The sequence below is a fragment of the Myotis lucifugus genome, unplaced genomic scaffold (assembly GCF_000147115.1).
Source record: "Myotis lucifugus unplaced genomic scaffold, Myoluc2.0 scaffold_331, whole genome shotgun sequence".
Taxonomy (NCBI): domain Eukaryota; kingdom Metazoa; phylum Chordata; class Mammalia; order Chiroptera; family Vespertilionidae; genus Myotis; species Myotis lucifugus.
This window is the reverse complement of record NW_005871379.1, coordinates 242,305-268,441: the sequence shown is the minus strand read 5'-3', so window position 1 is coordinate 268,441 and position 26,137 is coordinate 242,305. Positions and strand designations below refer to the sequence as shown.

At 42.4% G+C, this 26,137-nt stretch overlaps 1 protein-coding gene across 1 annotated transcript; it reads right to left on the bottom strand.

Moving 5' to 3' along the window:
- Positions 1-1,369: 1,369 nt before the first annotated feature.
- STARD7 (StAR related lipid transfer domain containing 7) lies at positions 1,370-21,531 on the bottom strand. The gene is made up of 8 exons (XM_006100850.3): positions 20,969-21,531; positions 9,291-9,499; positions 8,911-8,960; positions 8,030-8,140; positions 7,866-7,948; positions 7,023-7,122; positions 4,036-4,120; positions 1,370-3,299 (listed from the first exon to the last, which is right to left on the bottom strand). Exons 1-8 carry the CDS (start codon positions 21,280-21,282, stop codon positions 3,115-3,117), a joined length of 1,137 nt encoding a protein of 378 aa, XP_006100912.2. The 5' UTR covers positions 21,283-21,531; the 3' UTR covers positions 1,370-3,114.
- Positions 21,532-26,137: the final 4,606 nt, after the last annotated feature.

Here is a 26,137-nt window from a genome sequence, read left to right as displayed (position 1 = left end):
ATGTGCTGGCCAATTCTGTTCCTGGCGAGAGCTGTCTCCCTGGTAAAGCTTGCCAATGGCCACCTCCTGTCCTCACATGGCGAGAAGGTAGAACAAGCAAGGGCACTAATCCTATCATGGGGGCCACATACTCTGACCTCATCTAATACTAATCACCCCCCAAAGGCTCCGCCTAGAATGCCATCACATGGGCCCCGGCACATGAATTTTACAGGGACACAGTTCAGTCCTCAGCAGTACATGTAGAGAAAAAGCACACACCACAGCAAGCTGTTAACTATCTGCAAAGGTAGGGGATGAGGAGGAGTCTACAAGGTTTATTACAGGATGGGGCAAAAGTAGGTTTACAGCTGTGAGGACACAAAAGTTAATGAAGCTATTGTAATAATCACAACCGGCCTGTCTTTTTCCATTCAAACTATAAACGTACTTCTGCCCCACCCTGTATTGTTACTCTTTCAACTTGGAAGATTTTTGAAGCCGCTGGAGACATGAAGCCTGAGAAAAGCTGAATCCCATGAACACTGTCTCCAAGAATGGCAGCATTTTTCCTGCCAATCCAAGGACATAAAGAACTTCCTGGGAGCCAGAGCTGTCCGACCGGGGACATGTTGCTCTCAGCCAGAGCTCAGCTGCTGAGGATCAGCATTCAACTCAGCCTGGAGAACCACAGCAGGAACATGTGCAGGGGCTTCTGCAGTGGGGAGACCGGAACAGCACCTGCAAGCATACACTCCCTGACGTGTCTCTCCAGTCATCTTGGAGAAATTTGGGAGAAAAGAGTTAAGAGTCTGGGTGTGCATTTGTGTTGACCCAGTGTTTCCCATGAGCAAAATCACACATCAATTTGAGTTTCACATTATGTTCCCAGTGTCTCCATCAATTGCCTTGGAACAAATCTGCATTCTAGCATAATTGCCTGTGTGACACTACTTTCCACAGGCCATGTGCGTTTTGAGCTCACCACCCTCCCTCTCCAACAGGGCCCTGATTCACCCCTCCACAATCTAGACCTGGGCTTGCTCAAGTCCCCTCCTCTCCTCATTTCCTCAAGTCTTTATCAGCAAAGCTCTATCTCTGTTTCCTCCAAGTTAACGCTACTTTAAAGAACAAAGGACATGGGTTAGTAGACCAGCACAAAGTGGAAATAGCTGGCTTGTTTTCAGCTGCCAACTGGTCACCTGGAAAGGGCTCAGTGTCTAGACAAAGTGGTTAGCTGTGCCAGCCACCAGCAGGAAAGATCACGACTACTTCCACATGCCAATCTATGAGTAGAAACACTATTCTTCTCAAACTTTACAGTCAGGAAGAAATGATAAGCCTAATATGCAGGATTTCCCCACCACCATCTGTCCAAAAACAAACACTCTTTTATACCAATCTTTATGTATTTATTCACACATTTGAAAAAAAGATCAGGAGTGAAATCATTATGATGACATAAGTAACTGTACAGACCTACCCCAATGCAGTCAAATTCCCCAAAATCAGAACATGAGCAACACCCAGCTCCTTAACACCTCTGCACTCACACTACTGCCCACATCCACCCACCCCTGGCAATCACAGGCGCTAAGTGCAGACATAACCCAGGGCCTCTTCCTGGCTTGTCAGGTTCTAGGGATAAGAAGAGAGAACTGATCAATAAAAGCTGGGGCTGTTTGGTGCATCTCTGCTCTGCCAGACTCAAAGAAGGCAAGACATGAAACACCGGGCAGTTATTTCCTTGGCACAAAACTTCACAGGCAACAAAAAGGTTGAGGGGCTTAAGTTAGTCTTAGTTTTAGAACCAAGTTAAAAAAAAGGGGGTGGGGAGAAAAATCTGATCATTTCGATTATTTTTTTAAAGGGGGGAGGAGGAATTTAAAACTTGATCCCTTTCTTCCAGCAGATGGCAGCATGACCATAAGCAGAATCAGCGAGGCCAAACTGATGCATACCATCTGACTGTGACTTCATCCAAACAGCATAGTTTGCTTTTATTTTAGCTCTGAAGAGAAGAGGAAAAACTTTCAGAGGAATAAGAGAGTCACATAAACCCATTACATTAGTGTTTGGGGCAAGATTTCATCTAATGGCTCACACAGCTTGTCTATAGCTCTGAGAGCTCCAGGGAGTGGCCCAACCCCACTCCTCTGCCTTTAGGCTTCTGAGGTGGACAAGTCCTCAGGATCCAACCGTGAGTGTGAAAAATAATGCCTAAATCAAAATGTTTTCTAGACAATGGACTAGAGAAATTCTGTTCAACTCCCCAATCCCTACTTATTGACACAAAGATTAAAAATATATATATACTTCAAATTCAATAAGTGAAACACTGAACTAATAAACTTTTAACATCAAAAATATATATATTAATGTGGGATGTTTTGAGCATCTCCACTGATCCTATCAAAACAGTAATAATACAGGAAGCTACTGTCTGAAAGGATTCATTTCCCAGTGTTCTTGGTAAATGGGCCAAGAAAGGAGGAGCCAAGCCAAATTAACATAGTGTTTGAATATAGCCAGTCCAAAAGAAAAGGCTTTGGGTAATCAGTGGGTGGTATTTGGGAGGCGAAGAAATTTCCTGGTACAAACTTGATGTTCCTAAAGATAGAAGCAAGGTGAGGACAAGGCACTTACACTGCCAAGCAACAGTTCACATCCATTCAACAACAGGACTACCTAGTACCAAGGGACTCCCAATGACCCCTCAGAGAACCATCAAATGGCCACCTTCACTTTCCAGTTGCACCTTTTGACTAAAGGAAGTCCAAATGCTGCAGGACTGATGGTAGAAACTGGAATGTTGGCAGAGGAAACTATTCAGAGGAAGCAAAACAAGTTATCCTCTTCTGGCCCGAGGTGCGGTTTGTTCCAGATTAGCTCAATGGAATACTGAATTGCAAAATGCTTGGCCTGAGAATATGACAACGCCCCCATGGATGCCTCCTTCTTCTCTGTTTTGATAGAGAAAAGGCAGTTCTGAATGAAATCAGACACCAGTTGTTGAATTATCTTGCACTGGTGGTTACAGCAGACGCCTTCTAGTACATGTCCCCGTTCTGTATCAGAGTGATAGGGACCGAGACAGGGCTAGCAGCAGCCTGTCCCTTCTTATCCCAAAGCCCTTCAAGCATACTCGATCCGGGCAGGGCCACAACTACTCTCGTTCTTCCGCTCAGAAGACGGGGTGGTGGCCTTGGCTTCACTACCCATTTCCACAGGCTTAGATGAGATATAGTCCTTTACTTTGATCTCCATGTTCTTGGCTTTCAGAGTGGCCATGTGCAGCTTCTCCAGGAAATCTGGCATGCCTGTTGGGGGAGAGGGGAATGTGAATAGGCTGACAAACCAGCAGTGGGCTCAAAATTCCTTCATGGTGGAGCCTATCCTTCCTTAATGTATAGGGAGTAAAAACAACTCATGACCTCTGAAATCCTTTAAAAAGGCATGTGAATCAGGCCACTTAAATCCTAAATAGCTCTTTCAGGTGATAAAGACATCACTTTTCAGTGGCACAGCCTATATATCTGCCTATTTTATTTCGGTAAATATCCTCTGCATTCTTCCCCTGCGGTACAAGATTCCAGAAGAAAATCACATCAGGGTGCTTTATAAGGCAAGACACTGAAAGGGAAAGGTGTAGGCACAGCCATGATGTGTAGCCTCTGTTAGGACAGCTGCTGCCCTTCTCCAGGTGATAACCACGACATTTTCTCTGCCAGTATAAGTCCCCAATATTATCCAAGAAGAAAAATTTTAAGTGCATTAATGCCCACAGTCCATATTTAAGGCTTCAAGCAAATGCTCTTCTTAAAACTCCCCTCTGAGCACAGGTCCTTTCTGGGGCTTCATATTTCTCATCCCTCCAAATCCAGCTGGAGGCTTCCACAGCTTTATAATATTCAAGCACAAGTTTGGAAGGACATTTAATTTCCGCAACAGGGCTCCAGTGACATAAGTACTAATCTTGCTGCCGTCAATAAGAAGCTAGAGAAAAACAAAACGCTCAACACAGGTTCCAGACCCTGCACACAAGTGCCCACTTACCACTGGAAACCATCCAACTAACACAGTAGCGAGGAAACACAGTCTGGGGATTGTCACTGTATGTCAGCAAGTAGTCAAAGCCATTCTGGAAAAGAAAAACAGCCAAGATGAAGGTACCAGAATTACCCACCGCAGCCTCCATTATCCAGGCCCTCAGGATAACCATGACCTGAGTGTGGGTTAGAGTGCCATTTTTTTACACTAAGCAGAGGAGTTCATTAACACTGAAGACTGGGAGGTTGGCATCCATAGAAGGCCTGCTTGCGAGGCTGGCCCTGGCTGGAGTCTGGGAACTTGGCTCCCAGAGTGTCCCCAGTCAACTGCTAAGGTGATCCCGTGTGTGTCTATTAGTACAAACCAAGCAATTTATATTGAGCACTTGCTTTCCTCCTGGGGCTCTGCAATTTTGTTATGTGCTGGACAGAGGGTGCCTAGGTAACCATCCCCAATAACAGTATCAGGTGCCAGGTCTCTAATGGGCTCCCCTGGGCAGGAACATTACATCCATGTTGCTGCACTGTTGTTGCTGGCAGAAGAATGGGCTCTCTGTGACTCTCACACAGGAAGAGGGCACGGGAAGCATGCACGTGCCTTTCGTCTTCTGAGGTGGACTCTGCCTTTTCCCTATGGTCCAGCTGTGCAGTCTGATATGTCGCTGTGATGAATCTTAGCTGTGAGGACAACTACATGCTGAGTCCCCTGAGTCCTTCTAGTGAATTTTCTAATGTGGGGTGGCTTGAGTACCCCAACACATACCCACCATGTTTAAAGATCTTAATCTTTGCCAGAATGGTACTAACTCTACTACTGACAGCAAACATTTACATAGTGCTTAACTATGTGTCAGGAACTGCTTCAATTCTTCACATAATCCCAGGATGCAGGACCTATTAGCCCTAGTTTTACAAATGAGGAAACTCAGCTCAGAGGTTAAATAACTTGGCCCAAGGTCACCCCCCATACACTCAACGAGAGCCAACATGAACCCAGGACTCTGACCATGGGGCCCATGTATCCACGTTTTCTAGGTCAGCCCTCTCACTGCCTGACAGTGTGGAGGAGGAGGAGGACTAAGAGACTTATAGGTGTCCTGACCTTAGGAGGGGGCCGAATCAATTATGCTCCACCCAAAGGAGTAAGAGGGAACTACTGTGTCTGCACTTTGTAGGGCAGACGGCCACAAATCCAGGTGGCAGACCTAGACTTTCTCTTGTGCCTTTACACCAAGTCCATATCCTTTTCCCTGAGTGAATGGTTTATTCTTTTATTCAGGTACTCAATATTACCTGAATGTCACATTATTTTTTTTTTTTTAAATATTTTATTGATTTTTTACAGAGAGGAAGGGAGAGAGATAGAGAGTTAGAAACATCGATGAGAGAGAAACATCCATCAGCTGCCTCCTGCACATCTCCCACTGGGGATGTGCCCGCAACCCAGGTACAGGCCCAGGCAACGGGAATGGGAACAGTACCCACCACAGAGGCCAGTTATAAGACTTAGGAGACACATTTTTTTCAGTCATCACATTCTTAATCTTGTTGGTATTACTAGTCTGAGGCTGATTTGTGTGTTTTAGATTAAAGTAAATGAGGGTTACCTTGGGGTGGTGGTGAGAATTTAGATTCAGCACAGGGGAAAAGGGTAGATATAAATATAAATAACAACTATACAATCCTTGCCCTGGACGGCGTGGCTCATTGGCTAGATTGTCGGCTTGTGCTACCAAAGGGTCACAGGTTCGATCCCTGGGTCCGGTTGGGGCTTGTGCAGGAAGCAACAAGTCTATGTGTCTCTCTCACATTGATGTTTCTCTCTCTCTCCCCCGCTCCCTTCCACTCTCTCTAAAAATCAGTGGAAAAATATCCTTGAATGAGGATTAGCAAAACAAAACAAAAAATTCTTCTTTATAAATAGTTCTGAATTAAACACACAGATCTCCCAGTAAAAAGAGAGGCATACACCATATTGCCTGAGGTGAACCACAATTTCTATGTGGTTTTTAAAGTCCCACTTCAGGTGGTATAAATAAAACAACTTGAGCCCTGGCCAGTGTGGCTCAGTTGGTTGGATCGTCATCCCATACACTGTAAGGTTATGGGTGACAACTTGATGAAAACAATAAAACCGTACTAAAGAATACAGTTCATATAGCTTTAAAAGGCAGCACAAAAATATAAAGTGAAGTAGAACTAAAAACAGCAAACATTAAAATCAACATGTACATTCAACAAAAATTTTGCTAAAAACAAACAAAACACCCACTAAGTTAAAGAAAATATTTTCAAAAAATGGCTACAGAATTTTAAGGAAGGCAGAGAGCATTAGTCTAACCCAGTGATTTTCAACCATTGTGCCACAAAAATTTTTAAAACATGCAACATCCGACTATTTAGTCAGGGGCACTGACCTCTTTCCTTTAAACTGTTAAGTTAAAAAATGACAACAGCCCACACAACAATAGTTGTCTGGTGTGAATGATCAATTATACCTATTTTTTTTGTCAGTTCAGCAAAAATTATATTTTTTGGTGTGCCACAGAATTTAAGTAATTAGTTTAAATGTGCCATGAGATGAAAAGGTTAAATATCGCTGGTCTAACCCTCTCATTTTATAGACAAGGAAATGGAAGTCGAGAAAGGTTATATATGATCTGCTGATTGTGGTGAAATTTTAATGATTCCTAAAGAATGCTGCTAACCATAGGCTGAGTTAGGGGCTGTCATCTTCTCTTCTCTCTCAGATAAATGGAACTTTGTCATAGGGGGGTCCCCCAGGTCTATCAGCCCACAGCAGAGGTTCCCAAAGTGTGGTCCCCAGTCCAGTAGCATCAGCCTCATCTCGGAACTTCTTAAAAATGCAACTTTTCAGGCTCCAGTAGATTCTGAGAACCAATGCACCCATGCCCTCTCCATTTCAGATAAAAGGCATTCCTTGAGAAAATTCCAAAGCGACATCACATCACCTCTTGAATGATGTAAACTCACCTCATCAAATGACTTGTGGGGACGGATAACCATTTGGGATTCATATGATTTGACCCTTACAAATTCTGGAGATTCTGGCACACTAGGGTGCTCCACAGCGCTGATAAGGAGAAAAATTAAGGAAACTGAGTAATGTCAACATACAAAATAGCACAGGAGCTAAAGTTATGAGAAAAATCTAAAAAGCTGACACTAATATTTAAAATACAACAGAGAAGCCCAGCCACAATGGCTCAGTTGTTTGAGTGTCATCCCATACACCGAAAGGTTGCAGGTTTGATTCCTGGTCAGGGCACATACCTGGGTTGTGGGTTCAATCCCCAGTTGGGGAGTGTACAGAAAGCAACTAATTGATGTTCTTCTCGTATATCAATGTTTCTCTCTCTCTCCCTCTCTCTAAGCATGCCCTCTGGTGAAGATTAAAAAAATAAAATGAAACTCTCTCCTCCCTGCCTCTCTTCCACTCTCTCTAAAAAACAATGGAAAAAATACCCTCAGGAGGATTAACCCTCCAAAAATAAATAAATAAATAACAGACGAGTCACCAAGACAAATTAATACAAACTAACTTCTAAAACAAAGTGAGTTTATATGGTAAATCCCAGTTCACTAGGCCTTGTGTTGAAGACAGAGCACTTCTTTTTTAAATCATCAATATTAAGAAACTGAAGAAATGATTTAATGAAAAGCATATATCCCTTCAAACTCATGTTCTAGTTGGGATGGATGGGCCTGGGCTTCACTTATATAAGGGCACTGAGAACATGCAAACCCACTACAGACATATATGAGTAAAGGACACAGCTAACAGAACTCAGCAGGAATCCCAGGTAAAATACATACCGTGACACCAACACCATCACATTGTTTTCCTGATCCACGCTGTACCGCCGAACATACACATAATCCCGTGAGTACATTGGATACTAAAAAACAAACAGGAGCAGGATTATTGTTCTGCCTCATATGTATGTGGTCAAAGTAAAACCAGAAGTAAAAATACTCACAGGAAAATGTGTTACCCAGTGAAGAACCTCAGAACCACTAATGACATCCCTCTCAATCACTTCCAGCTTGATTACCAGGGCATCCCACTTTTTTCTGTACTCTGTATCCAGCTATGGAAAGAGAAAAGACCCAAGAGATTTAAAACAAAGCTGCAGAAGCCTTCCCCTGATGCTTGGGCCTCTGACCTAAGGACTTTCTTGTGAAATTGTGATCCAACCTAAAAGACAGCATTAACGTGTGAAAGACATGGTTGTGTTTACTACATATAAGTCTTAAAATCTCTTCTTGTAGGCCAATACCAGTACCTTGAAAGTGAATCTTAACAAGAAAAATACAAACTAAAGAACAATGTAAGAAAAAAAATACTCTAACGGGTACGCATGTCTGAGAAAAATACAAGAGATAGTGACACAGATGTGTAAGGGTAAAACAATTCTCAAAGTTTTAAACAGATAAAAAGTACAAAAGGATGAGCAGACACCTCATACAAAGAAATGCAAGTAGCGTATTTTTTTAAATTTCCAACATCACTAGTAACTAAGGAATTGCAAAATAAGACACTATCATACACATCTAAACAAATAAAAATTCAATGTAAATTCACAAAGTTCAGTCCTTAAGGGAAACGTGTGCACTTGCATATTACAGTGGGTGCTATAACCAACTAGTTATTGAGGGGGTAGAATTGGTCCTGTCCCCACTGGACAAAGAAATTGTAAGTCCAATGTTTACCCCGATGCTATTCAATGTGAGATGAGGGGTACAGAGGTAGATGAATGTATTGAAGCCATAATATATTTTCTGAGTCAGAGAAATTATTCATGTGGATGGTGAATTTCTAGGCTTAAAGGCTCCAAATTAGGGGAAAAAAATTACTCACCTGAACATTGAAGAACTGCCGGGGCGTAACATCTGTGTAGGTTCCAAAAACTAGAATGATAAGAATCAGGGATGTTTACCACACTCTCATCACTCACCACATTCCTATCATTTTACTGTATTTCAATTATAATACTGACAGATCTTAAAGGCAGATTCAGAAACTAGAAGTCATATTGGGGTGGCAAAGACACCCTACTGCATAGTACAGCAAAGAAGACATTGGGAGACTCTTGTCATCTAGGAGAGGAAAAACAACAAACAGTAAACCATGTAAAATTTCCTGAGAAACAACCAGAACAGACAATTTAGTCTGAGGAACAGAAGTCCTGAGCACCTGGGGTAACCATGGAACCCACAAGGCAGCCACATTGGACTCACCTCTGTACTGGTAATGATGGCTGCCTGTAATAGGGCGACGCCACAGCTTAAAGTGTTTCTTATCCATCACCATTTCCCATGGTGCCTTTTTGCCCCCTGAATCTTCATTTCCTTCTGTTTGGGATTTTGGTTCTGGAGGGTGGCGCTCAACCCCAGGGCTCTGAAACACAGCTGACATTTCCTCCAACCGTTTCATCTCATCAATGGACCTGGAAAGGAGAAAAACAATAGTTATGTTGCAGGTGGTTGGAGTCATCCTGGGAAATAACATATCCACACAGAGACTTGTAAAAGAATGGTGTGGGTTTAAAACAGTATAAAGTGTGAATAAAAATGTGAGTTCTCTCTAAGCATGTCCTCCAATGAGGATTAAAAAAATAAGACAGCCCTGGCCGCTGTGTTCAGTGGTTAAGGCATCGGCCTATGCACCAAAGGGTTGTGGGTTCGATTCCGACTCCAATATTCATTAACTAGTATATTGAATTACTGTCCCTATTTCTTAACCTGTAAAGTGGGAATAACAATAGTGCCTATCTCAAAGTTGATTGTAAAAATTAAATACATTTATATGTAAAGTGCTTTGTACCTGGCACATAATTAGCCATCAAATGTTAACTATTAAGGTTTAGGACTGTCAAAGGTCATTTAATACCCTTTGCCCATTTTTTGTTTTGTTTTTTTTTATTGGGTCCTTTACCTTCCTATTATGTTATGAGTATTTATATATATTTCCTCCCCTCTTAAAAAAAATTCATATACCACAAGAAATCATCCTTTTACAGTATACAATTTAGTGCTTTTTAGTATAGTCATAAGGTTGTGCAACCATCACCATTAATTCCACATTTTCATCACACCCGAAAGAAATCTATACCCATCAACAGTCACTTCCCATTCCTGTCTCCCCAGCTCCTGGCAACCACTAATCCACTCTCTCTGTGGACTTGCCTATTCTGGACATTTCATATATATGGAATCCTACACTATGATCTCATGTGCCTTTTTTTTTTTTTTTTACATTTAACCTATTTCCAAGGTTCATTCATGATTTCATTCTTGTATGACTAATAAATAATATTGCATTGTGTGGATACATCACATTTTATTTATTCATTCATTGGATGATGGACATTTAAATTGTTTCCACTTTTTGGCTACTATAATATGGCTTTGAATATCTGTGTACATGTTTTTGTGTAAATGTAGGTTTTTAGTGCTCTTGTGTAGATTCCTAGGAATGGATTTGCTGGGTCATGTTTAACTCTATTTTTAACTTTCTGAGGAACTGCCAAATTATTTTCAAAGCAGCTGCATCATTTTATATTCCCACCACAATATATGAGCGTTCCAAGTGCTTCACATCCTTGTCAACACTTGTCATTGTCCATCTTTTTTATTCCAGCAATCCTAGAGCATGTGAAATGGTATCTCAAGTGGCCTTCAATTTGTATTTCCTTAATGACTAATGATGAGCATATTTTCATGTGCTTATTGGGCATCTGTGTCTCTTTTGGAGAATATCTACTGAAATATTTGCCTATTTAAAATTGAGTTATCTTTTTATTGCTGAATTATAAGAGTTCTTTATATATTCTGGATACTAATCCCTTATCAGATATACAACTTATAAAATATTTTCTCTCATTCTGGGGGGTTGTCTTTTCACTTTCTTGATAGTGATCTTTTATGCACAAAAGTTTAACTTTGATAAAGTCCAATTAATCTATTTTTCTCTGATTGCTTATGTTTTTGGAATTACGTCACACCTTTGCCCAACACACGGTCTTAAGGAGTTATGCCTATATTTTCTTCTAAGAGTTTTAGTTTATATTTAGGTCTTTGATCCACTGAGTTAATTTTTGTGTATGATGTGAGGTAGGGGGTCTAAATTCATTATTTTGCATGTGTATCTCCAGTTGTCCCAGTACCATCTGTTGGAGACTATTCTTACCTCACTGAATTGTCTTGGTACCTTTGCTAAAAATTAATTCACCATAAATGTAAGGGCTTATTTCCAAACTCAATTTTTATTCCAAAAATTTTGGGTTGTAGGCTTGATCCTCAGTAGGGGGCATGCAGAAGGCAGCTAATCAATGATTCTCTCTCATCACTGATGTTTTGGGGTTTCTTTTTGGTTAAACATATTTTCATTTATTGTGTTTTTCTTTATTGTTGAAAGTGTTACAGATGCCCCCTTTGTTTGTTGAGTCAAATGGGAGTTCCATTTTTTATTTTTTGAGGAAACTCCATACTGTTTTCCACAGTGGCTGCACATTGATCCCCTCAACTCCCTCCACCTCAACCCACCTCTCCCAGGCCTTCACCACTCCTGTCTGTGTCCATATATACATACTAGAAGCCCGGTGCACGAAATTCGTGCACTTGGGTTGGGGGGGCCCTCAGCCAGGCCTGAGCCCTCTTGTAGTCCAGTAGCCCTCAGGAGATGTCTGACTGACAGCTTAGACCCACTCCCCATGGGGAGTGGCATCCTTAGGGCTGCCATGGAGGTAGGAGAGGCTCCCGCCAACACCGCTGCACTTGACAGCAGCGCTCCCTCTGTGGGAGCGCACTGACCACCAGGGAGCAGCTCCTGCATTGAGCGTCTGGCCCCTGGTGGTCAGTGTACATCATAGCGACCGGTTGTTCCAACATTCGGTCAATTTGCATATTAGCCTTTTATATTATATAGCATACTTTCCCAAGTTAATCACTCCCCACCCACACTTTCCCTATGAAATTCATCAGTCTGTTCATTCCATGCTTCTATGTCTCTGGATCTAGTTTGTTCAATAGTTTATTTTGTTCATTTGATTTCACATATGAGGTCATGTGATAATCTTTCTCTGACTGGCTTATTTCGCTCTATGCCCATCCATGCTGTCTCAAAGGGTAATAGTCCTTTCATTTTTACTGCTGCATAGTATTCCATTGTGTAAATGTACCAAAGCTTTTTTATCCACTCATCTGCTGATGGGCACTTGAGCTGTTTCAAATCTTAACTATCATAAATTGCATTGCTATGAACATAGGGTACATATATTCTTTTGATTGGCGTCTCTGGTTTCTTAGGATATATTCCTAGAAGTGGGATCACTGGGACAAATGGGAGTTTTTGCATTCCCACCAGCAGGTACTAGAGTTCCCTTTTTCCACATCCTCTCTCTCTCTCTCTCTCTCTCTCTCTCTCTCTCTCTCTCTCTCTCTCCCTCCCTCCCTCCCCTTTCCTCTCTGAAATCACTAAAAGTACTTTTTAGTTTTCCATAAAATAGCCTATGATTTTAATAGGAATTGTGTTGAATTTGGGTAGTACTGCCATCTTAACAATATTAAGTCTTCTAATTCATGAACATAGTAATCTTTCCATTTCTTTCAATGATCTTTTGTAGTTTTCAGTATCATGCACTTTTATTAAATTTATTCCTTGGATTTTATTCTTTTTATATTAATTATAAATGGAATTGTTTTAATTTTATTTTTGGATTGTTCATTGCTAGTGTATAGAAATACCATTTTAAAATATTGATCATATATCTGTTAGGGGCAGAAATAGAATATTGGAATCATATATGATTCAACCCTGTCTCTGCTTAATTGGTTCAAGTAGTGACAGGCAGCTCAGACCCATTGGTTGTCTGGTTACATATCCTGCAACCTTGGTGAACTCATTTATTAGCTCTAATAGGTTCCTATGGATTCCTTAGGATTGTCTATATATATAAGACCAGGTCAGCTTCAAAGAAGAGATAGTATTACTACTTCTGTTCCCATCTGAATGCCTTTTATTTCATTGTCTTGCCTGATTTCCCTGGCAAAAACATGCAGTACAATCTATATATATAAAAGCCCAGTACCGGAACAGCAGAACAACTGGAATGACTGGTCACTATAATGTGCACTGCAGTGGCCAACTGGCCTGATCTGGGCCCCGATTGGCCACCCCCCCAATCTCCCGTGGCCCCTCCCCCAGGCCAGCCCCAACCCCAATCGGATCCCCACCTCAATTGGGGGCAGGGCTGGACAGCCAACCACCCACAGCCCCTCCCCCCAGCCAGCCCCACCCCCAATCAGTCCCAACACCTGACTGGCCAACCACCCACAGCCCCCTCACTCCCCACCAGCCCAGCCCTGATCAGTCCCCATTGGAGCGGGCTGGCTGGACCCCACCTGTGCACAAATTTGTGCACTGGGCTTCTAGTGTTAAAAGCTGTGAGAACACATTGTCTTGTTCCTGATCTTAGGGGGAAAACTTTCAGTCTTTCACTATTCACTATACAGTTAGCTAGCTGTTTTCCACAGATGCTCTTTATCAGCTTGAGGAAGTTTCCTTCTATTCTTTGTCAATTTTTTTTTAAAACATGAAAGGCTGGATTTTGTCAAATTTTTTTCCAGCATTTATTGAGATGATCATGTGGTTTTTGTCCTTTATTTTATTTTTTAATTTATTTTTTATTGTTGACAATATTACAGATGCCCTCTATTTTCCTTCACTGTATCAACATAGTATATTAAATTGATTTTTAAAATTTTTAGTTATTCATTTTTTCAATATATTTTTATTTATTTCAGAGAGGAAGAGAGAGAGAGAGAGAGAGAGAGAGAGAGAGAGAGAGAGAGAAACATCAGTGATGAAAGAGAATCATTGATAGGCTGCCTCTTGCAAATCCCCCACTGGGAATCAAGCCCGCAACCTAGGCATGTGCCCTGACCAGGAATCAAACTGTGACCTCCTGGTTCATAGGTCAATGGCTCAACCACTGAGCCATGCCAGCCGGGTTTTTAGTGTTTTTTATGATGAATTAACCTTGCTTTTCTGGAGTAAATCCCACTTGTTCATGTGTATAAAATCTTTTTTATATGCTGCTGAATTCAATTTATTACTATTTTGTACAGGACTGCATAAAGCTTTAAAACATTCAAAACAATACTGTTACAGGACAGTGAAAAGCTAGGAAAATTCCATGGCAAGTGGAATAGGGAAACTGAGACAGGAAAGTTAAGCAAGGCCAAACAGTGTGGCATTTTGCAGCCAACTTGTAAATGTACAGCCCTTTATCTTCCCCAGCCAAGGACACTTGAGAGAAAATGGTTAAAAGCCTCCTTAAGAAGAGAATGCAGGAAAGGACAGGGGAAGGGGAAAGGAAAGGGGACAGTTTTTTGTCTTTTTAACTCCTTAACAGAGAAGCCAGCAGTCTCAAGACTTGGTAAGATAAATTGCCAGGTACTTCTCATGAATTCTGGGAAGGCCACAACAAAGTAAAAAAAGACCATGAGAATTAATCCATACCAAGATATTCAACAGAGGAATTTGAAACCTATAGACAGGAGGATATATAAAGAAAGCCTCAAACCCCCACCCAACTCACTCTTCAGATTAGCTGAGAAGCCATGTGCACATTATGTTGGATGATAGATGTATTTCTTTAGTAAATTTGTTTGCTTTAATAAATTGGATTTATCACAATACGATCAGGATCTCATTTAAATTCATTTGTACTAGAATCGAGGTAGGAACAAGCCCTCCCCCTCTGACTTGGGGCTGTCTGACAACACATTTTCTGGGGTCTGGGCTGCCTGTAACAATACCATATCACGCTATGTGTCATTTTAAGACAGGCCAGTAAGCCAGGACAAGTGGAATAGAGAAACTGAGAAAGTGCTGAACAAACTGACAATGCAATTTATAGCAGATACAGGTCACCTCACTAGAAATAACATCCAGGCCTCAGTTATATTTTAGCTCCAGATCAAGAAAAGCGCAAAACCAGTTGTGATGACTGACAACCCCCTGCCCTGACACTGACCAACCAGTGAAGACCATGACTCTGAAGGAGGACACCTAGAAAACATGAATATTCTGCTGAAACCCTCCCCTGAGCCTCCCCTAAAATTCCCACCTGTGAAAAAGAAAGCCTCAAGACAAAGGAGCCAGTATGTGCTCTCCCTCTGGGGAGCACCTCCCCATTCCCTTTCCCCTCTTCTTCCCCCAAGGGCATGCATCTTCTATGAGACTTGCAACCTAGGGATCAATGGGCAGTGGCAGCTTATTGCAGGCTAAACCCTTGAACCTGTTCCCAAGGCCCCCTTTCTCTCTGACTTCCCGGAGAGCTAGGGCAGCCCAGCCTAGGCTCTTCTGTTGCTTCTCCTATACTAAGCCCTTTCTTGTTTTACTGTCCCCAGCTTTAATAAATGTTCCCTCACAGTCATCTGGACTCACCTTGTAAAATTTTTCCTGCACAAAGTAAAGAACTCACACACTACAGGCTGGCCCCTAGGCAGAATAGCCAAGGGCCAGGTCCCCTTTCCAGTAACAATTATGCATCATATATAAAATACAACAGAATAAACCGAAGGACTTGTATGCATGCATATAAGCATAACCAATGGACACAAGACACTGGGGGGTAGGGGAGGCCGGGGGAAGGTCAAGAGGGGAAAAAAAGGAGACATATGTACTACTCTTTGTAATACTTTAAGCAATAAAACAAAATAAAAAAAATACAACAGATAGGTTTTATTTGTAATATTTTATTTCTTAAAAATAACTGCATTTATAACATTCGTGTTACTCTTTAAATCTTTTTATATATCTGGGAGCATTTCATAATTTTTTAAAATATGGCTTGTATTTTCCCCTTAACTTTTAAATAGCAGACACCAAAGAAAGATTGTTTGTTGGTTGTCCATGTCATTTACAGCTAACTCTTCTGTGATTCAAGACTAAAAGGTATGGGATCTTTTGGAGATTATTGTCAGTGATCCTGAGGGAGTTGAGAGTGCAGTAGTGCAATCGGTCTAGGGGAAACAAAATCAGCAACAATGCCCTAAGATTATTCCTATAGCTAGATGGTCTTGGCAGTTCTCTTGGTCAACCTGTTCTTTGGCATTCTTACCAATGCTTTGAGTGACCTAATACCTTTCTGATTAATTCCTTTTTGTCAAGTTAACCAATATTGCTTTCTTTATTTGCAAACAAGAACCTTTTATTTATACTGATGTCCCGAGAAAAGATTTAACCATTTTAGAAAAGTTTTAGTTTGAGTAAAAAGTTGCAAAATAGGATTGACTGCTACCACTGCAAACAGGTATAGAAATAGGGAAGGAACTCTAGAGTAGGCAATAAGATCTTGCAGAGGAAAAAAACAAAACCACAGCCAGACTTGCTCAGAGAACAAGTCTGGCATCACATGGCTACTGTTCAGGACTAGTAAAGCATCCTTTAATTAAAATAAACAACACTCCCAAATGTCATTCTTATCACATAATAAAGACAAGCAGGAATATCTTATTAAAAGTACCTCAGAGGCTCACTAAATTACACAGTAATAAGGTTTTGAGAAAATTAAACTACAGAACTATAAGCTTAATGGCCTTCTAAGACTCCAGGTGGCACAGAGCTCTGACCCATATAATTGAAGTGGCCTTTTATTAAAATTATGAGACTAAGTTCCTACAGGGGACAAGAAATAGCCTGTGAAGAAATAACATTTATTCTTTGAATAGCACAATATGAATGCTGGAGCAAGATTGCATCAGGAAAAGGTAAATGATTACCTCCCCAGGTTCAAAATCTCTGAAAGGTCTCAACTGCTAAATGCTGACATGACAGATCCAGGTGCACCAAGCCACTCAATACCCTGTATGCAGAGGAAGGAAAACCTCTCACCACATATCTGTGTAGCCTGCTGTGCCAAATCTTGTTTGGGCAGGTTGGATGTCTACACCTTGTTATCTAAGAGACTTAAACAAGTAATAAGAAGGAAAGAAGGACAAAAAAGATTATTCCAAAAATAGTAACAGAATCAGTAGATTAGTAAGAGGATCAAGGAAAGATAGTCAATGCTTCTTTCCTTTCTCCAAAACTAAAGTGGGCTCAATATTTGAGAAAGGCTGGACTGAGAACTATGAAAATTGAAGGCATAAAACGGAAGAATAAGTATAACCATGGTTGGTTCATCTATGGGGTCCTGCCGTCAGTGTAGAGTTTGATACAAGGCTCAAAAATGACACAAATGAAGCCAACCCTTCATTACAACAACTAATTCATTTCACATAATCCCCTCCTCAAATTCCATATTGTCAAAGTTAGAGACTTTTAAGTATAACTGTTACGGCACTCACCTAGAAATAAAAGACATCAACTACCTCATTGCAATTCTTGGCCAACTGGCTAATGATAAAATAGTGAAAACAATATAAAAGAGTTCAAGTAAGCTTTTATGTAGTTCTATAAGAAGGGTATGTCAGTAAAATACCCTCAAGTGAAGTGGTTTAAAAAAAAATCCTTTAAGCCAAAAGGACATTTTATTAATCATTTATCTAGTTAATAGCATACTGAAAAGTATTCTGAATGCCCTGAAAGGCAAAAATGAGAGCACAGTTTTCCGTATGAAACTTTACTGGCACTTATTTACTCAAATTTCTAGAGCAATGAACTGTAATCTTTTTAAAAAGAGGGGAGGTTAATGGGAGATTTTCCCCTAGCCTTGCATATTTCTTAATTTCCTTCCTCTTTTTGTTCCTGCAATTTTTTCTTAATGTTTCAAAGTAATCAAAACGTACTACTGCCTGACCGGTATAGCTCAGTGGTTGAGTGTCAATCCATGAACCAAGAGGTCTCAGGTTCGATTCCCAGTCAGGGGATATGCCCGGATTGCAGGCTCAATCCCCAGTACAGGCGGTAGGCAATCTATGTTTCTCTTTCATCAATGTTTCTATGTTTTTATCTCTCTCCCTTCCTTTCTTTTTAAAAATTCATAAAAACATATTTTTTTTTAAATTACTATTGTGTTTTTCCATAAGATTTGCCCTGGGCTCACAGAACTCGAGGTAGCACCAAAAATAATAATTGAATTATTTTGTTTGTTTAATTAAAGCTAAGTGGGTAAGAATACTAGACACCAAGCATTAAGAGGCTTGATTTCTTGATTTCTACATCTGGTGCCCTTCTCTTCTCAAATTTTCTTCCTGTTGCTAGATTAATGAGATCCTATTTATTGTTAAGATGATCTTAAACACAAAAGAATAGAAAGCAAGGTTATTCTTTTTCATTCTGAGTAGAAACTCCAATAACATACAAAACATAAGCCACTTTAAAGCACACATTTAAAGAGATATCCTGCACACACCAAGACAGCAGTCATTGAATTAGTTTGTACCAGCTCAAGTTGGTACAGAAACAGCACAGAAGAACTAAAGGCTGTGATTTAAGGGCCATGAGACAATTATTCTCTTCTTCCATTAACAATGAAAGAAATGCACTTGTCCTGAGGCACATTCAACAGTGTTCCATGGAAGCTACCCAAAATCATCTCACCAGAACAAAAATCTAAGCTGTTCTAAGCTAGCTATGACAACCTCAGCAGTGCCTCTGTTAAAGCAAACGCTAGGCAAAAGAAGTTAACCTGTACCCAGAATATTGTATTAAATAAAATGTAAATATGACAAGCTATCAGAACAAAGATCTATGGAACTACTGTACAACCAAGATATAGTTGAATAGCATACTGTTTGCCTCCCTATCAAGATAACAAATATTTTTTTTAATCCGCAAAATGGATAACTTGATCAAATTTTAAGTATATGACTGAATTCAAGCATGAACTGGACAATAAAGTGTAGATGAGGCCCTTTACTATAACCCTGGAGAAGGTCAACAGGCACTTTAAGTGTTCTGACTGGCCTTCACCTAAGCTTAAGAAATTCCCAAGCAGGTTAACCCCGAGCAATACCCTTTTAGGAGTTGGATTAGAACCAACATTATTTCAACTACCTCCCCCTTTCAGAAACAGCCAGAAGAGAGGGAAATGGAATGAATACTAGGCCTGGTCATCAACTGGTCTGATCTTTCTGCTCCAGTGGACAGTTAACTACTAAATCCAAACATTTACAGCTTCGATTTCCTATCTAATTTTCCCCTCTAACTCCTGCAAATGGGAGATCTACAGAGACTCCAGGCCATTTCTCCATAAAACACATGGAGTAAGCCAAAGAATATCATCTGCCCCCTAGGCTCCAACACCATTCAACTCCCACCCCCAAACATCTTCCCTCTCTTTTGTACCCAGTAGCCCCTTTCTGGTCTTCCTCCTCTTCCCCAAAGAGATCCAACGGGAATTTCCCCACAAACTTCACCCCTGTAGAACAAGCGTATTTCATCATCAAAAACAAAATGAAAATTCAAACAGCTAATGGATAATTTCTCAATTTAAAAGTTTCCTTTTATTTCTTACACCTGAGATTGCTTCATTACAACAAACGGCCAAGTAGCAAAAGAAATACTAACAAAAACTAGGCAAAATACCAATCATGCTTTGATATCTTAATTGTTTTGTGAATAAGACTATTTGTGGTTATGACTTTAAATTGCATGTATAAAACAGTCATCCTTCCTGCTAGGAAAAGTATTACCAATTCTTAAGGTAAACTTGCAATACCCACAACTCAGTGTTGCACAAATATGCCTGACATCTGGGTGCTACACCTCCAAACAGGTCACAATATTCACGTTAGTTAAGTATTTCCATTTTTAACCAAACTAAAAATGTGAAATAACGGAAGAAATATATGGGATAAATAGACTTGTATGGGATTTACGGCGGTGGGGCCGGCGGGGGGGGGGCCTGTTCTAGGTTCCTGAAATCAGTTTCATAGTTCAAGGGGCACGGTGTATGTGTGGTGGAGAGAGAGAACAGTTTAAGAATATCTGTTAAAAAAAAAAAAAAAATTCAGCCGTAACCGGTTTGGCTCAGTGGATAGAGCATCGGGCTGCGGACTGAAGGGTCCCAGGTTCGATTCCGGTCAAGGGCATGTACCTTGGTGGCGGGCACATCCCCAGTAGGGTGTGTGCAGGAGGCAGCTGATCCATGTTTCTCTCTCATTGATGTTTCTAACTCTCTATCCCTGTCCCTTCCTCTCTGTAAAAAAATCAATAAAATATATTTTTAAAAAAATACAGAGACAATGTAAAGCAAGAGCTGAAGCGAAGGCTTCTCTGGGCTATTACTTGAAAACTACAAGGACTCTGACTTCGAGTCGCAGGTTAACAAATTCAGTCAATGACACGCACTTTCCCCGCGGAGGTTTAACGAAGAGCACAATTTCAGAGCCTAACGAAACAGTACCCTCCAAGTCCCGGTCACAGCGGTAAACACTGACCCAATTCTTATAGGCTGAGGTGTCTGGGCTATGGCTTGTGACAGGAGGGCAAAATCCCTTCCAGCTTCATCCTTCTCAATGAGGAGAGCTCTCCTGGCCCTTCCGACCAAGTCCCATCTGAATGAAGTCACCCTGTGAACTGCACGTCTGTGCCCTTACGTCAGATTTGCAGCTTGTCTTGAATTTGCACCTTTCTGGGTGTGTTAACGATTAGGCGAACGATGGCCGCATGTAAGTGCCGTCAACATCTCATATTATTTGTTGCTCCCCATTCCAAGGCTCTACATTAACCTACACGACCTGCTATTTCCAGCCGGACAAGTCAAATTAACAGAGGAAATTAAAAGCAACAACAACCACAACAACAACAGGGATTGCTAAAACAGGAGCCAGCTCCTGCACCACCGCTTCCAGGACTACCGGGTGCGGCCCCAGGTTCAAGGTCCCGCCCTACCCTCGGGAGCAGTGCCACCCCCCCCCCCCCACTCCCGCCCCGAAAGCAGCGACCTCGCCCCAGGGCCTACCTCTGCAGCTCCTCCTCCTTGATCCGCTCCTCGTCCCAAACGAAGCCCGCAACCGCCGCCATCACGGCCGAGACATGGCCAGCGCGGCCCCGCAGCCGGCGCCACAGGCGGCCCAGGAGGACGAGCCGCGCACTCTCCGAGTAGAGGCGGCCGTAGAGCTGCGCGATCTGCTGCGCGCGGCGCACGCGCAGCCCGTCACGAAGCGGCACTGATTGGCCAGCAGGGCGAGCAGGCCACCGCCCCCGCGGCACCGCGCCAGCCACCACCACCGCTGCCGCCGCGGCCGCGGCTCCCACCAGCCTCCGCGGGAACATGCCACTAGCCGGGCGCCCTGGACAAAGAGGGGAACGAGTCTTCGCGGTCTCGGCGGGCTCCTGCCGACCCTCCTAGTTGGTCAACGCCAAGCCTGTCATGTCTCTCTGCAGCAGCCGCTGAGGAGGGGTCCCCTTTGAGGAGGTGGCCTGTGACCGCTGCAGGCAGCGGACGTGGGCCAGGGATGGGAACCTGGCGGGCAGCCGGCACCGGCCTCCTCAGTGTTCACACGCCGGCTACCGGGGTCGCAGTGCGGAGCGCGCGGGAAGCAGCGAGGCGGACGGCTAGATCCCAGGCATTCCTCACCCGCCACACACGCTGCCCACTTACAACCTACTCGCCTTGCTGCAGCCCGTGCTCTAATTGGGCGCCGCCCGGACTCCTCGCTGCTGATTGGCCGCTCCAAGTGCTCGTGACCGTTCCTTCCCGCCCCTTCGCGCACGCGCCGGGGCCCCTCTCTAGCAAGGTAGGTGGCGCGGCGATGGGAACTAGTCAAGGGCGCCCCAGGAATGACCGTCGGGACCCGCCGTCGCCGCCATTTTCGGGCTGTCCGGTCCCGCCCCGCGGAGGAAGGGGTGTGGCCAGGTGCCTTCGGAATCCGGCTCGGTCCTCCGTGGCCGCACTTAACTAATTTGAGGTTTGGGGGGGGATGGGGACTTGGCTTGCCTCTGTGGAGGCTCCGGGGGTGCCCAAGTAGTGGGGGTGTTCAGTTGCGGTAGTGTGGCCTGGCGGCAGTTGCCATCACGCCATTCTCGACCGCCCCTCTGGCTGCCCCCGACTATCTGGGACGCGGAGACGGTTCCCCGGGGTCGGAGTCTGCACACCCGTCTAATCTTTGCAAGTCAGGGAGGACAGCCTTAGAGCCCCACACTTTTTGGAGAGCCAAGTGGACAGGTGGCCCGGCTATGTCTGGGACAGCGGTAGCCCTTTGGAGTTAGTTGCATATACCCTGGGTAGGGGAGTACCTGCCCCTCTCCTTGTGACCCAACGGTACCAGCTTGAGGGGTGAGCAGGTTCCCTAAAAGCTACTTTGCAGCTCTCATGAAAAGCCTGGCTAAATGACCTCAAAGGGCATTCAATGACTACTCTGTCCCTAACCTCATAAAAATGAAGCTGCTGAGTGTCCAATAGGAAAACATTACACTAAATCGTTCCTGGGTTTTTTTCCACGTGTATTAAGTACCTTGTAGACAAAATATTGAGAAGGACATCTTGATGTTAAAGGGACTGTGCTCACTCCAAGGCAATGCATTAGAAGTTTTTCTCTTTATCTAGTAGAGCAATTTTAGATGTTTTTAATAAAATATGTTTTTCCAAAAAGAGAAAAAGTAAATCATGCTTTACTGGGAGCTGAAATTTATATCTATCCTATCAGACTGTCTGATTTTACTCTGGCCGTTGGTATTGATGTTTATTTTCCCTTGAAAGCAGGTAAGGAGAAATGGATATATAACAGAGTAGTATTTGACACTTTGTTGAGCCAGGCTTTTTCTCAATGATGGTAAGATGGCCAGGTGGGGGCAGTTGGCAGAAAGGTTGAACTTTTCTACTGTCCTGCTTCCCATGATTAAAAGAAGCTTAGCACTTCTGCTTGGTCTTTTTGTTGTGTTCCTGTTTTTAATTTGTTTTGTTTATCAAAATGAGCCCCTCTAATCACTCCATTTTCCTCCATCTCTACTGCCTCTTTTTCTTAGTACATAAACACAATCAAGCCCATCTTCAAATATCTTTGAAAAAAATGAGGCTTTAACACTTCTTCTTTCCAGATACCACCCCCTTCTCTTTTCTTTCACAGCTATGGTTTTGTTTTTAAAAGGATAGCATAAATGTACTTGCTGTCTCAATTTCTGTATCTACCTGTCACTTCTTCCTCCTTAGAATTTTAAAAATTAATATCTTCTATACCATTTTCTCAACCACTTTTTTGTTTAGACCCTAACAGTACTCTCTAGCCTAACCTCCCAATCCATTGTCAATAAACTTGCTTGTGTATTCCAAAACAATATTGAAAAACTTAATTCCCTTTGTATATTTTTAAGTTGATCCAAAGTACTTCATCGTGAGCTCATCTTATTTCAGTTAGGTTCTGCCTATTAGATCACCAAAACATAGAGTCGGAGTAGGCCAAAAAATACCCATAGTAAGACAAGTGGTACAATTCAGAATTGGGGCATGAGTAGGGCCAGGGGGTACTGATAAGCTACACTGCAGATCGCCTAGACATCCATGCCACCTACCATTTTGCACCAACATGTAGGGAGCAGCTCTAGAATTAAGCCTCAGATTGACCTGTGGCAGAGCCACAAACAAGTCCCAGCTTAGAGGGCAGAGCCCCCTTAGCATAATTAAGCTTAACCTTATAGGCTCCCTAGATCCTTCCTGGGTAGCTAATGGGTTGTGGGAGGTGCAGCAAGTGCTGCCAAAACAAGTGAAACAAGAATATTGTAACTATGTTGACCACTAACTTGTTTTTCTCTGACTATAAAATAAAGCCTCAGCTTGCTGGCTGGATCCTTCTCTGTGGCCTCATCCAGGCACAGGAAATCCACCGAGCCCCAGCTATATTCTCTTTGTCTGTCTTTTCTTTAATCCTGTGCACTCCCCACCCCTCCCCAAAATTTACCGACTCCTTGACTGTGCTGGCATGGCACACCAACACCTCTCCCTTAGCTTACACATATGACTGCATAAGACATGGGTCCCTTTATGATCAGCTGACCAAGGAGGGGGGGAAAAAGCAAAGTTTGGTTTACTGTTATGTCCGAATGGTATGTGGGTGCAAGCCAGAAATGAATGATGGCTATACTATAGCTCCACTCTGGGGTGATCTTGAAAGACAGTGGCAAGGGAAATTCTCCCAATGGATAAATTCTCTCATTGGCGTACCTGGTCATTCACTTGGCATGGACAGAAATGTAGCCAAGGTTAGAATATATACGAACTCATGTCACCAGTTGTTGGCTTGGCTGGTTGACCAGGTTCTGGGAGGAGAAAGATTAGAATATCAAAGACGAGGACTGGGTGGATGGACTATGTGGGTGAGAAAGAAATGTGTGGAATCCCTCCAGACAGCAGCTTCATGAAAGAGGCATTGAACAACTAAGTAGAGAGAATGACTTACCAATTAATGTCAGATGCTACTAGCCATCTCATTACTGGCACAATGGGAACATGGAGTAGCCATGGTGGCAGAGATGGGAGCCATACATGGACCCCAGAGCATGGGCTCCATTCACAAAGGCTGAAAGAGATACTGCCATTGCTGAATGTCCAACCTGCCAGCAACAAATTCAGTGCTGCCCCCCTCCCCCCCTCCCAAAATAGCTGTCTTCCTCTAGGAGAGCAACCAGCCACTTAATGACAAGATGACTACATTGGATACTTTCCATCCTGGAAATGGCAGCAATTTATTTTGACTGCAGGTATCACATTCTGGATATGGTTTGCTTTTTCTGCCTGTAGGGCCTCAGCCAGCACCACTATCTTGTGTTTACTGAATGTCTGGCCCATTGGTAGATCCCACATAACATCATATCAGACCAAAGGACCCCTTACACAGCAAAGGAGTCATGACAGTGGGACATTGGATACTTTCCATCCTGGAAATGGCAGCAATTTATTTTGACTGCAGGTATCACATTCTGGATATGGTTTGCTTTTTCTGCCTGTAGGGCCTCAGCCAGCACCACTATCTTGTGTTTACTGAATGTCTGGCCCATTGGTAGATCCCACATAACATCATATCAGACCAAAGGACCCCTTACACAGCAAAGGAGTCATGTCAAAAAGTTTGCCCACCCCTGCACTAGCCCCATCTCATTCTGTACCATCCAGAAGATGCCAGCCTGAGAGAGAAGGAATGGCCTGTGAAGGCATAGCTGGGTTGCCAGCACAGAAATGCTACCATCTAAGGATGGGGCACCATCTTCCAGGACACAGTGTATACCAGCAGTTGACAAACTTTTGGACCTCACAGACCACTAAATTCATAATTTTAAATCCCGTGGACCACTAATATGATTTTTTAAAAAGATAAATACATTTGTAAAATAATGATCTGAGACCTTCCATTTTATTAATATGAAATGCACCTATTTATTATAACAACATTATAAATACTTATTTAATCATAACAAAATCTTCAGAGGTTGCTTAATCGAAACAAATTTATCAAAGTAAGCTTAATTTTTACAAAATAATTGAAGCTTATTTAAGTATTACACATTTTTACAGTGTGATATTTGCTCCTGTTTGTTTGAAATTAAGTTAATGGATTTTTGGCTGCAATGACGTTACTGCAAGACAGAGAGCCATATTTATTTCAAGCCGAGACCAGTTCTGAGTTTTAATTGCTGTGACAGATGAAAATGTTTTTTTGCACAAATATGTTGTTGAAAATTGAATCAAAATTTTCATTGCTTTTTCACTCAGCAATGGGTATTCGCTTTTAATGGAGATCCAAAAATGAAGTCTTGATAAGGATGACTGGAATTTAGCTTTGAGACTGTTGTCAGATGACAGATTGATGAGGCTTTCTTTTTCATTCACACTTAAATTGCTATCTTCAATGTTTGCTGCAGATGGATCTATTATCCATGTATTACCATGTCTGGGATCTTCTTTCTTTGGGTAATAACGACCAAAAGGTTCTGTGAGTGATTGTAAGTGCTGCTGAACAAGGGTTACCAGTACCACCTGCTGGTTGATATCCTTCTCATATATTCATCAAAGTTTGAAAACATTTGCAGATCTTCTTCAGCCAACCGCGTTTGCCACAGTAATATTTTCTTTTGAAAAGCATCCGTTTTACCTCGTAGTGTGAACACATCCTTACATTGTCCTTGCAAGGATATGTTT